This window comes from Hoplias malabaricus, chromosome 3 (genome assembly GCF_029633855.1).
Source record: "Hoplias malabaricus isolate fHopMal1 chromosome 3, fHopMal1.hap1, whole genome shotgun sequence".
NCBI classification, from domain to species: domain Eukaryota; kingdom Metazoa; phylum Chordata; class Actinopteri; order Characiformes; family Erythrinidae; genus Hoplias; species Hoplias malabaricus.
The window spans coordinates 58,288,513-58,304,472 of record NC_089802.1 but is presented as its reverse complement, the minus strand read 5'-3'; the positions used below and the strand labels follow the sequence as shown (position 1 = coordinate 58,304,472).

The window sequence follows — 15,960 nt, the reverse complement described above, 5'->3', positions numbered from 1 at the left end:
GATTAAATCTGACTCAGGTCAAAAGAATTTTCATTCTAATTTGAGGTGTTTACGACATGGAAACAGACTGGTCAAAGCATTTTCATTTCTTAAAAAATATTGGGAAACAAAAAAGTGTGAAATTGAGAAAAAAACTTATAATAAGTGTTTTTTATAAACAAACACAATAAGAACTTCTTTCTAAGTGGATCTTTATCAGTTTTATACTGTTCATCTCAGTATGAAAGCTGTTCAATGTGGATCTGGGAATATTAAACTCATTGTTGCTCATGTCTTCTTGGGAGACGGTCTGTTTGCGAGAGACTCGCCAACATCAATTCATGTTTTAATATTATTTTAAGTCTTTCATTTATACCTTGAGTTTCAAACTCATTTGGAGTAAAGAAAAGGACTGTGTTGATACAGCGCTGCAGTAAAACACCAGACCAATTCCTTTCCATTTAAAACTAAAGTGCTTTGTATGGAGCATAAAGACATTTCATGCTGGTCAGAGCCTCAAGCCTCTTTTGTGCATGAGGGTCATTTTAGGAACATGATCTGTTCAGACTCCTGTCAGACACAGGTTACATTATGTAGACAGTATGAACAGCAGAAACTAAGATTTGAACACGAAATCAGATTTGGGCCACTTTTACCTGCTGTATGAATGCAGCCATAGTGTCATACTTGCCAGCCATTTTAAAATCCCGGCCTGGAACATGGATCCAAGGTCCAGATTTGAAGAAATCTGCAGAAGATGGACTTGCACCTGTTAGTCTCTAATAAGACGGTTCTTGCCTAGTTTTAAGTTATACTTCATTTTTTTGGTGTCTAATTATGGATGTGATTTTACTGACTGTGTTTAACTCCATCTTCATTCTGTCTCACATTTTATTTTAACTATAGTTTTGAAATTAATTTTACAAAGAAAAATTTTGTCCAGAATCTCATGAATGAAAATTGTGAAGAAAGACACCAATATAATCACAAAGTTTAAAAATCCGATGAAAGAACAGAAGAGTTTTTCAGACCATTTTTAAGGACTTTATGGATGACTGACCATATTCAAGTGTCCCAACAGAGGAGCAGGCCTTATCAATTAAACATAAATGCCACCTGCAACCCAGCACCTGCATGGACTGTGTGCTATAATAAGAAAGTCTGTGCCTGTGTGGAGTGTTTCAGCTAGAGCACTATCTTTACTCAGCCGACTGCATTATTGTTGCTCTCAGGAGAGTATAAAAACCTACACAAATTATCAGTGTTCTGAACCATGGCAAAGAAACAAAGTTGGGGGAGGTGGCTGAGTATCTATTGTTTAGTTTATCAACCCTGTTGCCTTTGCTCCCTTTGGCTTTCTCAGGACAGATTTTCATGCTCAATCCGTTTCCATGGTTACAAGTGTAAGCACTGGTTGCCATGGTGCAGCCGTGCATGTGACTTGCATTTCATTCAGGGAGACTGAGGAATGCTGAGAGTTCCAGTGCACTTTGCAGAGGGATAGAGCGCAGGATGTTTTATAGGCACGAGTGTCATGAAAATAAGTCATTGCCAGTGTGTAGATTACAACAAATGTGACAAGATGGAAAAATATCCAGATCAAGAGAAAGCACAGAATGTCCATTTTCACAGATGTCAAAGAAATTCTTGTACTGAAATTTCAGAAAGTTTTTTTTCCTCTCACTATAGTCAGGATTATGAAATGTTTAAAAGAGCAGTACTCAGGGCGTACAGTAATGTGCAAACAATCAAGACGAGTCGTCACTAATTCAATTCACACTCAAAACTGCCAATAACACATACTATGATGAAGGTTTTAGTGTGTGTGCGCGTGTGGTCTGAATAATTCAGTGTTCAGACTTTCACATGACACACGCTCCTCTGTGTGCCCCTGCTCTTACAGTACGTGTCATACAGCACCACCGAGCCCAGTTTCCAAGCTGAATTATTGAAGGAGACTCTCTGACACTCCGCTTCTCCAGCGCAGGAGACTCTTAACTCACTGCCTATACATTGCACTAATCCTACCAGGCCACGTTGGACACACCACTCATCTAAGCTGCATCTTATCTGAGTGGAAAGTCACCAAAGTAAAATACATAAATAAATATTTGTTTTCTTTCTGCAGTGCAAACCTTTAGAAAGCACTGCTTGGTTTGAATTTGATCTTCAGTGATGCCTCAGCTATCCAAGGCTGTGATGTCAGTAAGTTAACATCAGAACTGGGCTTTTGGCCTTCTCCTCCAAAGCATGATGAACAAGCAAGTAATGTTTTGTTTTCAGCGGCTCAATAATAAAGCGACTGCTGGGTTCACATGTCCCAGAGGAGGCAAGTTCTATTATTTGCACTCCCAACTTAATGGCACCTGGTTAGTTTAATTAACAAATGAATACATATTGTGGGAATGATCCTGCAAATAAGCCTAATATAAAAAGTCTTTAAAGTGTATGAAATAGTAACACACTGTTACATACATACACAGTTTCATAACGTTAATCATGGGCTATGTGCTTGCATACATTAATAGCAATAATAGTGTTAAAGGCAAAATCCCTCACTTAATCCTCATCCTACAGAGAATCTATTTGACAATTTATCTGCTGTATTTTTAAAACCTAGTGTCACAGTCACACAGCTCCAGGGACCTGGAGGTTGTGGGTTCAAGTCCTGCTCCTGGTGACTGACTGTGAGGACTTGGTGTGTTCTCCCCGTGTCCATGTGGGTTTCTTCTGGGTGCTCTGGTTTCCAAAAACACACATTGATAGGTGGATTGGTGACTCAATAGTGTCCGTAGGTGCGAATGAGTGAGTGTGTGTCCCCATGCGAAGGATTGGTGCCCCTTTAAGTGCGTGTTCCCACCTTGCGCCCAGTGATTCCAAGTAGGCTCAGGACCGACCGTGACCCTGAACTAAGTGGTTACAGACAATGAATGAATGAATAAATGGTTGTAGGGAGACAAAAGGCACGATATGGGCTGTGGCTTTTGTCAACATGTGGCTTACCTGCTCATCACCTAAACCTCCAAGAACATGGACAATGTCTCCATTAGCTAAAGGTTTTTTAAACGTGGACCAATAGAGTGAGATGCTACTTTTTGTGAATAGTCTTATCAGGCCCTGAACTCAGATCCTGCACTTTTCTACTGCCAGCACAAAATAGGATATGCAACATGAATGGGTGCAGATATTAAAATCAGCAACAATTTCATACAATCCACCACAGGAACTGAAAAACCATGTTTACATAAATGCATGACCAACAAAAGAAACTGGATTGAAAGACTCAAGCAAAACTTAAGTAACTCTGGGTAACATAGGTAGGACTCACCAGAAGCGAGGGAGAGAGAGCTATGTTGCCTATGGAGGCTTTTAATTCATCTACTGAAGGAGCCACAAAATCAGCACTGTCTGCAGGCAGGGGTTTGATCTTGATCTTAAACTTTCTGCGGTGGTCCTCCTCCTCTTCTGACTCACTGGACGAAAAGAAGTGGCTCTTTTCCTTAGGGGATCGTAGGTAATTGTTAAGGAACAATGACACGCTGTATCATATAGGAAACAGCACAGCATTTTGTTAAACGTGAATGAGTGAGTTGTAAGCCAATTCCATTACATACTTTTTATCTAACACCCCCCTCCCCCCAAAAAAAAATATATATCTGCATGTGAATTATTTTTCTTCATTGATAAAATGTAAAACTGGTCACAATCAAGTTGTCAACTACTCATGTTTTGCAAAACAATCTGTTTTTTTTACTTTTACTGAGAATCAGGTAAATAAAGATATTCCCATCAAATTGCTCAGATGAAATAGTTTCCTCAGATGGCATAGTTTTAGGATATCTGCTTCGTCATCTGGTCTGATGCTATAACCTTCATCATCCACCATAGGAGAGTTCTACAAAAGAGAGAAGCTATGATAAGTTCTAGTACAAACCATACTTCCAGAAAAAAATGGGACACTGCAAAATGCAAATAAACAATACTGGAATATAAACTCTATATAAACATATAGAGATTTCTTCTTGGATTCTCCCAATCTTTAAAAGAGATGTTGAAATCCACATATGATTTTGGTATTTTACATTGAGAAACATTATTCTTGAATTGAATTATTTCACTATTTACCTGCACAGTGTTTCACAGGGTGGTAGACTCCTGGCATCTTCATTTTTAAAGACTCATCCTCTCTAAGGTGCTCATTTTAAACAGAATCAAGTTTGACACTGAGCAATTAACTTAAATAATTTTTTTTACACAAATTTTTCTTTATCTTGACTTGCCCCATCCCAGATTTTTGTTATGTGTTTCTGGCATCATATTCAAAATGGGCATATCATATCATATCATATTTCCTCATTTTCAACATTTGAAATGTTGTCTTTATATTGTTTAAGATTAAATATGGTTTAAATTGAAATAAGTTTGCACATCTTTTTGTTTTCATTTACATTTTGCATAGTGTCCAAGTTTTTTGGAAATGGGGTTTGAAATTTCAAGCTTGACACAGTGTATATTCCAACCAGAATAAATGTATCTATTATAATAAATGTATCTTGTTTGAATCTATTAAACTTACATATCTGTCCCAATCAATCTCTCCATAGAAGCCATTGGGAGCTCCATTGGTCTTCTTCTGTGGCTATAAACAAGTTGCAACAGAAGCTAGTTATGTTTTACAAAATGATTCAATAAACTTTACCAGCACCACATGAACAATGCTACTGTAAAGACACTTCAGGGGAATCTATTAGTGAGTATTCCAAATGGTAAATAACTTATACTAACATCGATACTAGATTCTACACTCTATGACTAATGGTCAGGATTCATTCTAAATGCAGTACCAGTTCAATCTGTGGCTGGTCCTGCTGTTGTAATCCATGAATGAAAATATAATGCAGATTATTGATCTGTGTCATACATTTTATAATACAAATAATATAAAAGTTTGTTGTCATACATTTCCTGAATGCATTTTTCGTTTACAGTAAATCTAACATATTAACAATAGCAATAGTGCAAAATGCATCAAAATAAAATGTAACATGCTTATGAATATAAATCTGTGATTTAGTTATTGTGCACATAATCATATTTATGATAATGTAGAGAAATATTTAATACACAGTAAAATGACAGTAAATTGGGTCTATATTGAATTTACATGTCATATATAATTCAAAAAAAAATCTTTTTAAGTCAGGAAATTACAAACCGGATTCCAAAAAAGTTGGGACACTAAACAAATTGTGAATAAAAACTAAAAAGGCAATGATGTGGAGATGGCAAATGTCAATATTATATTCGTAATAGAACATAGATGACAGATCAAAAGTTTAATCTGAGTAAATGTAACATTTTAAAAGAAAAATATATTGATTCAAAATTTCACAGTGTCAACAAATCCCAAAAAAGTTGGGACAAGTAGCAATAAGTGGCTGGAAAAAGGAAATTGAGCATATAACGAACATCTGGAAGACCAATTAACACTAATTAGGTCAATTGACAACATGATTGGGTATAAAAAGAGCTTCTCAGTGTGTCAGTGTGTCTCTGAAGCCAAGATGGTAAGAGGATCACCAATTCCACCATTGTTGCGCAGAAAGATAGTGCAGCAATACCAGAATGGTGTTACCCAGCGTAAAATAGCAAAGACCTTAAGTTATCATCATCAGAGCATCTGGAACAATTGCTGTGCGTAAGGGTCAAGGCCGTAAAACTCTACTGGATGCTCGTGATCTCCGGGCCCTTAAACGTCACTGCACCTCAAACAGGAATGCCACTGTCAAGGAAATAACAGAATGGGCTCAGGAATACTTCCAGAAAGCATTGTCAGTGAACGCAATCCACCGCCGTTGCCAGCTGAAACTTTACAGTGCAAAGAGGAAGCCATTTCTAAGCAAGCTCCACAAGCTCAGATGTTTGCACTGGGCCAGGGGTCTTTTAAAATGGAGTGTGGCAAAATGGAAGACTGTTCTGTGGTCAGACGAGTCAAGATTTGAAGCTCTTTATGGAACACTGGGACGCCATGTCATCCGGACCAGAGAGGATAAGGATAACCCAAGTTGTTATCAATGCTCCGTTCAGAAGCCTGCATCACTGATGGTATGGGGTTGCATGAGTGCTTGTGGCATGGGCAGCTTGCATGTCTGGAAAGGCACCATTAACACAGAGAACTATGTTCAGGTTCTAGAACAACATATGCTCCCATCTAGACGTCATCTCTTTCAGGGAAGACCCTGCATTTTTCAACAAGATAATGCCAGACCACATTCTGCAGCAATCACAACATCATGGCTACGTAGGAGAAGGATCCAGGTACTGAAATGGCAGCCTGCAGTCCAGATCTTTCACCTACAGAGAACATTTGGCGCATCATAAAGAGGAAGGTGCTACAAAGAAGGCCCAAGACGATTGAACAGATTGAACAGAGGCCTGTATTAGACATGAATTTCTAAACTTGAGAAACTGGTCTCCTCTGTCCCCAGACGTCTGTTGAGTGTTGTAAGAAGAAGGGGGATGCCACACAGTGGTAAAAAATGGCCTTGTCCCAACTTTTTTGGGATTTGTTGACGCCATGAAATTTTGAAACAACATATTTTTCCCTTAAAATGATACATTCTCTCAGTTTAAACTTTTGATCTGTGATTTGTGTTCTATTCTGAATAAAATATTTAATGTTGGCACTTTCAGTTTTTATTCACAATTTGTTTAGTGTCCCAACGTTTTTGGAATCCGGTTTGCAATATTGTCGCTTCATAATGTTGAAATTCAGATGTAATTCATTATAATTACTGCAAGAGAAGTACTTACTGCTCCATCTCGGTCTGGTGACCCCCTGAGAGAGAGAGAGACAGAGAGAGACAGAGAGAAAGAGAGTGTGTGTTAGTTTGATACCCACTTAACATGCAAGTCTTCTTTTCCAAATACGAGAGCAACAGCAATTTGCACTCAGACACCTAGTCCTCACAACACTGAACATAATCCCACCTATGTACAAGCAAATAACAGATACACAACACATAGATACACAGACTCACTCACAAAACTACCAACCCCCCCCCCACACACACACACACACCTTTAAAACAACTGTCCATTGTTTATTTAGAGCCCCAACACAACCTCAGACAGTCCACCTCTGGTCAACAGTACAGGAGGAGCACAGTTAAGCAGCTTATAGTCACAATACATTCGGTAAAGAGTCCACTGAGCTATTGACTTCATGCTCCCAGTGGTGTTAAAGGGGAAAAGGCTATGTAGAAATGACAACAACGTCTATGTTTTCACAGGCCTAGAGGAGTCATCTGAGAGATCTAGTGTCACTTCTTAGCTTTTCTGTTCTTTAAAAAATCTGCAGTAGTCCTGTTTATGATAACTGCTTCATATACTCATGATACTTGTTATGGAGTCAGAGATATCGGAGGAAAACAATACTGACGTGGAGTCACTGTCCTTCTCTTTCTTCCGTATCCCAAAGGCCTTCCTGGTACGTTTTTTCAATCCTGCAGATAAAAGGAGAGAGATGGATAAAGGTCAGTTCAGCTCATACAAATACAAGTGTGTATGTGAACAAGTATACAGAAAAAGTGCCTTTTTATTAACACAATGGAACAGTGGCACAAACAGATAATTAATTTTAATTTTTAATTGCAGTATTGTGGATAAAATATGTGAGGCTACTATCACAGCAAACCTGCATTAACATTAGGAGCTTTTTTGAATACCTGTTGATTTGAGTATGCCTACAAAACAGTGGAGGGAATACTGATTGTTTTATTAAAAGAACAACATCCCCCCAAAGATTACAGTGCGGTTGCAAATAACTATAATTATTTCATATTTCCACTTCCTTAGGCAATGTTTATCACTTCTCACTGTGACAGAAGCAGCTTTGTTGAACACTGTCTTTTATGTCCAAGTCATGCAGCTTGTCAGGATTTTACACACAGACACACACAAGCTTCAGAAACATTTAACCACTACCCACTGTGTTTGAGAGGCTTCACATCTGTGTGTTTGTATTTGAAATGTGAGTGATGGTTCAAAAAGGTCAGTACAGAAAGCTTAGACATCAAAGAAGAAAACAGAGGTTTTCATGTATAATTGAATGGCAGTATACTAATATTCTGTTACTGTGCATGTGACAGAAAGTGAAAAAAAGTAGACATTATGAATGTTCTTTTGCAATACTACTCTAGCCTAATGAGTATATTTTACCCCAATATAATGATCATGCATTTAAGATCCATATGGCCATGCAAACACAAACTGTACATTGTGAAAATGTTCTATGAACATATCATGGGTCACAGTAGTGTAAAAAAAAAAAAAAAAAAAAAAAAAACACTAAACAGCCAGGACCACTGTGTGCTCACATTTGAATCTGTCACTCTCATAAACGCATATTTACATATGCAATTCAGCCTCTGTATACAGTAATAATATCAAGATTTTCAACTTTGCACACACAGCTGGAACAACCTCCATAGAAAGGCAGAGGAGTATAATGCCCTTCAATTGGGCTATGAAGAAGCTTACCATCTCTGGAGTGATGAAGCATACAGTATTCCTAGGATTAAATGCGGAATCTTTCTTTTTTTTTCAAATTTTTATTTGTTATTGTTTTTTTCATTGAAAGAACAGGGGGCTTCAACATATTCTTCAATATGTCAATTGCATTATACAAAAAATTAACATTTGCTTCTTTTGCACCATTAACCCGGGCCATAGATAGGTCCATGCACATTATGTCTATATAGGACTATGTGCATGCTCTGACTAAGAGAGTGTGTGGAGGTTTCCATCGGAGTGTAACCATTCATTTGGCTGCAGTCCTGTTAAAATAATGCGCTTTGTACACTTAGATGCAGCAAGTCCAGAAAAGTCATTTAACACGAGAGTGGAAAGAGTAACTGGGACATTCAGGGAAACCAGAGTGGACAACAGTTTAGCAATTTTAGCCCAAAAAGCAGCAACAGTGGGGCACTCCCAAAACATATGAAGAAATGTACCGTAGGCAAGATATAATCTTTAAGCATCGGTATCCAGCCTCAGGAGTGCAATCAGATCCTCACAGAAATGTTCCTACAGCAAAACTGCTACTTAATATCCTTGAGTCCAAAAACAAATAATAAAAAAATTACAAAAATTATTGATAATAAACAAATAGGGCTGCAACAACTAATCGATTAAATTAGTTAAATTGTTAAAATATTTGGCAACTAATTTAATAATCGATTAGTTGGGTCTAAGTTATTATACACATAGGTACAGTTGCTACACGTGACGAACTCTGGAAGAAGGGTTCGAAAAATGGCGGAGGCGGTCACAGCAGAGGATAATGTTAGCACAAGCAGAGAGAAAAATGTACGACCTAAAATGTAAGTCATCAAAAGTATGGGAACACTGTACATTAACGCCTTTATGGAACAGCATTAGGTGCAAAATGTGCACAGCTGATCTCGCATGGCACGGCAGCACAACATCACTGCATGAGCATCTGAAAAGGAAGCCTGTTGGAGCTATGTGTGAAAGAGATTGAGTATAGTAAGTTAATTCTACTTTTTCTCTCACTCAATGTTACTAGAGCCTGCTGGAGTAGTTAAACAACATTTGTTTTTCTTAGTACATTGATATTACACTCGCGTTTAGCGAACAACCCTTAGCTTCACCCCGAGTTTTCTCTTCCACCTTAAATGTGTCAGTTCGACCAGCAGTTCCAAAACAAACCGTAGTTTTAGTCGAGCTAACGTTAGCGACGTTAGTTTTTCTCTCACTCAATGTCACTAGAGCCTGCTAGAGTAGTTAAACAAGATGTCTCATTTTTAGTAAATTTATATCACTCTTGTATTTAGCGAGTTTTCCGTTCCACCTTAAATGTGGCGGCAGTTCAGAGTTAAAATAATACATTTAAAGCCTTTTTCAAAGTCTTTTCTGACTGGCATTGCGTGTTAGTGTTTGAGTATCACAGCCAAGTGTGTATTACATTATAAGTGTATATTACATTACATACACTGTTAAATATTGATAAATGTGAAATTAATGTAACGGTTGGGTTAATTCTTCATGTAAACACTAATTTTTAATAATGGTATTTTGTGTGTTCCTTATACAATTACAACATTAGTTCTCTAAAATCTTAAATATCTTAACGATATCTGATCATGTGTTAGTTGAATTTCCCTTTTATTCTCAGCACATGACAGCATCACCCAATATCCATTTATGTAATTTCAATTTGCCTGCATTTTAGATCAGTAGTTATTAACTTAAAAAAGATGTATGTTCATGTACACTTTCTCACCTCAGATAAAAACAGCCCAGCATTGCTGACTATGTTTTGAAGAAGATCTGCACACCACAGCAAGCAGCTGTTCTCACTGATGGTATCCTGAATATGTTAGTAACAGACAGGAAACCAAATTTGGCTTGTCTTCCTTTTTATCCGATTAATAATTGATTAATCGAAAAAAATAATCGACAGATTAATCGATTATCAAAATAATTATTAGTTGCAGCCCTATAAACAAAATTATAATAATAATTGGCGTCAGTGAACTTAGGCTACACTGTTTGTTCATGAACTTGTAGCAGTGCAAAACACGGACCCTATCATCAGGCGATAGCTGGCTGGATCACCAGTGACACTTCAGCTGTCTGAAGCCAGGAGTCCTAAAAAGCTTTGCTAGCTATTTAGCTTGGCCGTCTGTCAGCTGATGTGACAGATTCTGGCCATTTGTGTTCTCCTTGTGATATGTAAAGCTGTTCAATGGCGTTGCACTAGCAGCAGTTTGAAATAATAAGAATTTCCTCAACAAAGTTTCCAATTTCTATGACTTAAAATTGACTGTTGTCTATTGTTTTGGAACAATAAAGAGAAAATCTCAACTTTATCCAAACAGCAAACCTCATCTCTCAATCATCTGTGGTGAGAACATATGAAAAGGCACATTAGTGATAACGTATAATCAGCACAGTGTATCAGGTTCCATCCTGGCAGGCCTCTGCAGTGACAGACAGCTACAGCTCAGCTCATGTCTTTATTGATCTTCACAGAATATTCCCTCACATCTCCTCCCAGCAGAGACCCATCTGGACACAAAGCCAGCACAGGCCATGGCTCGACTAACCCTTCCGCTTAATGTTTAACCCCTGCATGATGGTTTTCCTGATTTCTCTAAGGACATCTGAAACTTATCCCTAATGTCAAGTCAGGTTAGGGTTTGTAATAAGGGCGAACACATTTAACAAAGTTAAACAGAATAAACAGCTAAATATAATTATTAAACTTATGTTTATGGTGTTTTAAATTTTTAGTGTGTATAATCCTTCAATTTATTAGTTTCCTTGATTTTTGGGACACTTTCTTTCAGTTTTCCAGGAAATCTTTAGTGCTATTTTTTCCACACCTCACAAGGTCAGGTTATGGTTTTGTTTTGTTCTTCTCATTCAAATAATCCTTAACACATTCAACGCTGTTGAGGTTTCAGGCTCTGGAATAAGAAGATAATTGTTCTACTTTGTTGTCTGACTGTAAATTCTGAATACTTAAACCTTTACTGATCAGGTAATTGTTAAATGATTTTAAACTTAATGCTATGATGCTTTTACAAAAATGGGCCAAGAACATTCAGTATACAATTACATGCAAGTGAAAACAGTGAGGGGAAAAAAGGAACTGGGGGAGGTGAGGGAGGAGCTGAAATTTGTAAAAATACAGGAAAAACGCAGATGCAACAAGGCTATTGAGGGGATATGTATCTATGTCCCCCACAGGAGTTCCTTATGTACACAGCTTGGTTGACCACACACACACACACTTTGATTTACTGCCAATGATTCTAATCCAGCATGTATCTGGTAGAATCAAGGGACATGTTTACAACATTAAGTAAAAAGGGAAGCCCACAAGATTCAAAACTGATTCAATCACACAGCAGATCACTCTAATCAAAACAGTCACCCTCCTCACTCCCTGCTGTGCTGCCAGCTAAACACACCCACTAAGGTCCACAGAAATGGGCACAGGCACCAGCCAGCCTGCTATTAGAGATGCCATCCTACACACTCTTCCAATCTATGATGGCTGCCTACCTAATAATCTCAGAAGTGGACATGCATGACTGTGTGCATTTGTATGCACATAAGCACGTCTCTCAGGATTTGCGAATGAAGAATATGGAAACCTGCAACCATTCAAACTATATAAACATGTCCTCCAAGGATAAAAATACATAATTAACCATAGAGCACTGTCATGTTCTATTTTTGTAATTTGTGTCACAGCGTTCTGTGTAATTGTCTGATAAATATATGTTTTCCTGTTTTGTCCTGATGCTACAAATGAGTAACTTGCACTTAATGGCTGTTTTGCTTGGAAATTCAATAAATAAATGGTGGCTTCTGCCTGTTGCTACATTAGTGTATGAGGCCCAGCTTGGCTGCTAGAATAACATACACAGATCCATGAATTTATTCTACGCCAAAGTAAAACACTAAAGCCAACACAACATGGCTTAATGGCAATAAATGTAATAAAGACGCAATCCCTTAATAGCTTCCATGTGGACATTCAGCGGAAGCAATAACGTAATTAGCAGTAGCTACCCAGGGCTAATGTCACCGAGGTACAGCCACAAGAACTGACAGCAGTAAGCCTCGGGTTGCCTGCTCAGCAAACAGGAAGCCAACAGAACCATGAAAATAAACCAAACAAGCGGCCATTCAGGGGGCTGTAGATTAGGAGGAAAATAACAGTGCTTAAAAAAACATGTCGTAAACTTCTTTACAGATGGAATGCCAGCTTGTGGTAAAGTTCAACAGGCAAGAAAGAATCTGAAGACAAATTATATTATAAAGTTTGTAATGTACACTTAGAATGTATTATCTACACACTGTCTAAACAGTTTATATAATCTAAAAAATCATGGCATTAAATAAAATATAATGTTCTGGAGCATCTGATCAGGAGCTTACATCACAATAACCATTGTCAGCCAGAGTTCTATAAAACCCCTCAGCACTAGGCTGTTAGGCAGCGGATCTGTGTTCACTGGACTGAGTTGGTGAGATATTTTGATATAAAGTTATTAGGCATACAAATAGGTTTTGAAGCTGTTTTTATATGACGTAAAATTAAAAACAAATTTCACAAATAAAACAATTTTCATTTCATACAATAAAAAAAAAGCTAAAAATTGAGTAGTTTGAAAATAGAGCTTGAGGCAAATTTGTCACTCCATTCATTATGAGTCCCTTCAAGAAAAAAGCTCTACAAAAGCATGTGGATCGATTTGTTCTGTTCTTGGAGATAATATATCCAAAAATATGTGTGAGGTTTGGTTTAGGAAGTTTAAAGATGGTGATTTCAATGTAAGAGATCATGAACGTAGCACTACTTAGCAATACTTCATTTTTAGTTTTCTCTAAACTTTTTTTCTGGTTTGTAGTTAGAATATTGACATGTTTAATACTACACAACATGTACCATAAAATAACAAATGAGCGGAAGAATGTTACATAAAAAGTTTAAAAACTTGTTTGTACATTTAATAATATTTGAAAATCAGTCCCTGACCCAACTAATTTCCCTCTGGCTGAATGCCATCAAATAACCACAGTTAATCCAGCATCTATTTTAAAGCCCTTGCCAAAGAGAAGAAGCTCTTACAGCAGCAAAGTGGAGAGGGGGATGGCAGACTCCCAATAAATACCCTATATAAATGGTGCATGATCTAGTCCAACCATGTTTCTTATATTATTATATAATATTCTTATATTATATTAAAGCCTCCTGGTGCACGCTCAGCATTATGAAACAGCAGTATCCTTTGCTCTGTTTAGTGATGGTATCTTTCACACACAGACCATGGTGCAGACAGATAAGCATCATCCACTCAGACAGAGATTCAGCCGCCCAGTCCCAAGGGCATGTTGGGCTTTTTCCACTGCAATAGCACGTAAACCTGTTACATTTATGATTATACAAAACAGCGACAAAATAGAATTCACATAAAACCTACAGCAGACGCATTTACAATAAGAGTACATTCATATGCAGGACAGCTACATCAATTCTATTAAACGCAGCCTATTATAGGAACCGGGGTTCAGTCTCTCCTTTCTTCCTGAAAGGGTTTGTTGAATAACTTGTACTTCATTGATATTTTGACTGAAAATGAAAGGACATGTACTATCTGCTTTACACAGTATTACACACTTGAAAGTCAAATTGACTGGTGTGTCTAGGCATATTTTATTATACTTTCAAAAAATAATAATACTAATACCAGAATCAAAAATACTTTTTTCCAGACACTGCAGTGGTGCTGAAGTTTTAAAAGCCCTCTGTTTCACTGCTGGACTGAGAATATCCAGCCAACAGCGTCCTGTGTCCACTGATGAAGGACTAGAGGATGACCAGCACAAACTGATGAGCTACTGTCTCTGACTTTACATTTACAAGGTGAATCAAGGTAGGTGTGTCTAACAGGGTAGACACTGAGAGAACACAGTGTTTAAAAACTCCAGCAGCACTGCTGTGTCTGATCCACTCAAACAAGCACAACGCACAAACTAGCACACCACCACCAAGTCAGTGTCATTGCAGCATTGAGAATGATCAACCACCCAAATCATACCTGCTCTGAAGGGGTCCTGTGGGCATCCTAACCACAGAAGAATATGGTGAAAGAGGACAAAAAAATGCAGAGCAACAGATGGACTATAATGCTACAGAATGCACCTGTAAGGTCAGTAAGTGTAGGAGGTGGCCATAATGTAATGGTTGATCAATGTAAATGCCACCTAATATAGGTTTGCAATATCGGCCCATGCTAGGAAATGGTCAGGTGCCAATAAATTGTAAGGTAAATATCAGCTGATACTGATATGATTCACCATCATTGGGCATAGCAGTCATTTCTGGGTCTGTTTTTTACTATCCCAGTAGTGGCAGTGTAAGCAATGAGCTCTGAACACGCACGCAGCACTGGTCAGATGACTGCACAAACTGAAAGGACACACTTTGCTTGAGTTGTCCCTCAGCAAGCGATGGGCAGCACGGTGCAAAGTGGGTCAGGGGAAGAGCTCATCTGCACCAAAGAGCATGCAAAAACAGAGACAAAAGAGTTCCGGCAGACCAGGCCAAAGGCAAAGAGAGCCAAGACCATGTCCAACACATAACGGCTATGATCCAGCTATTGTACAACTAAAGTAATCTTTTAATACTATGAATCAAAAAATGTGTATGAAATCTGTTTCCTCAGGCACAAGGATATTTTGCAGTGATCCATTTGCTGAGTCTCATTCACAAGAACTCTAACCTAATCTCCACGCCAGGGCTCCCATCTGTTCGTCTTCATCTGTGCTGTCTTTCTTCATTCCCCCCCACTCAATTTCTCTCGCTCTGTCCACTTCTGATCCTCTTCCAGTCACAGTGAGGAAGATTGATGCCTTTCTCACTCCCAGACTTTGTCAAGGATTTATTATTTACTCCGGTCAGTACAATGTACAACCCTGCAAACAGGCCCCACTCAGTTTATACTATCTGCCATTCAAAAGCTCTGCTAAATGTTCAGATCTCTGCACATTGCACCAATTTAATAAGGATTAAAAGTGTTTAGATTAGAAGCTCACATAAATATGGAATGTTAATACCTAGGCTAAAGCACATATATTAATATGAAGACTAAGACGAAGTTCTTTTCAAGGTGATAAAACCTCCACAATTCCAATAAAACCATAACATGCTGTTAATGCCATAGCCAACAGCACTCATTTAAAAAGCAATATTTGGTTTATTTAAGACACTATCTAAAAGCGCTAAGAGGGTCGATCTCTCTCAAGGTTTCAGAGAGAACACCAGACATTGAGGCCTTGAGCTGAAAAGCAATTCTCGTCTATAACCAGGTTTAGCTACAGCGTTAAAACTGGGAGGAACGTTTTCCTCAGCAGTCATGAAAAAAGTACATTTCTCTG

General features: G+C 38.1%; 1 protein-coding gene across 11 annotated transcripts in view; it reads right to left on the bottom strand.

Annotated features, from left to right (window-relative positions):
• Positions 1-15,960, bottom strand: part of sgip1a (SH3GL interacting endocytic adaptor 1a) — a 72,125-nt gene that overhangs the window by 26,558 nt on the left and 29,607 nt on the right. For all 11 annotated transcript variants that reach the window (XM_066663458.1, XM_066663457.1, XM_066663461.1 and 8 more), the window contains 5 exons: positions 7,421-7,484; positions 6,793-6,817; positions 4,556-4,618; positions 3,820-3,874; positions 3,308-3,489 (listed from right to left, as the gene is read on the bottom strand). In XM_066663458.1, coding sequence (XP_066519555.1) covers positions 3,308-3,489; positions 3,820-3,874; positions 4,556-4,618; positions 6,793-6,817; positions 7,421-7,484 — 389 coding nt within the window. The remainder of the gene's footprint in view (positions 1-3,307; positions 3,490-3,819; positions 3,875-4,555; positions 4,619-6,792; positions 6,818-7,420; positions 7,485-15,960) is intronic.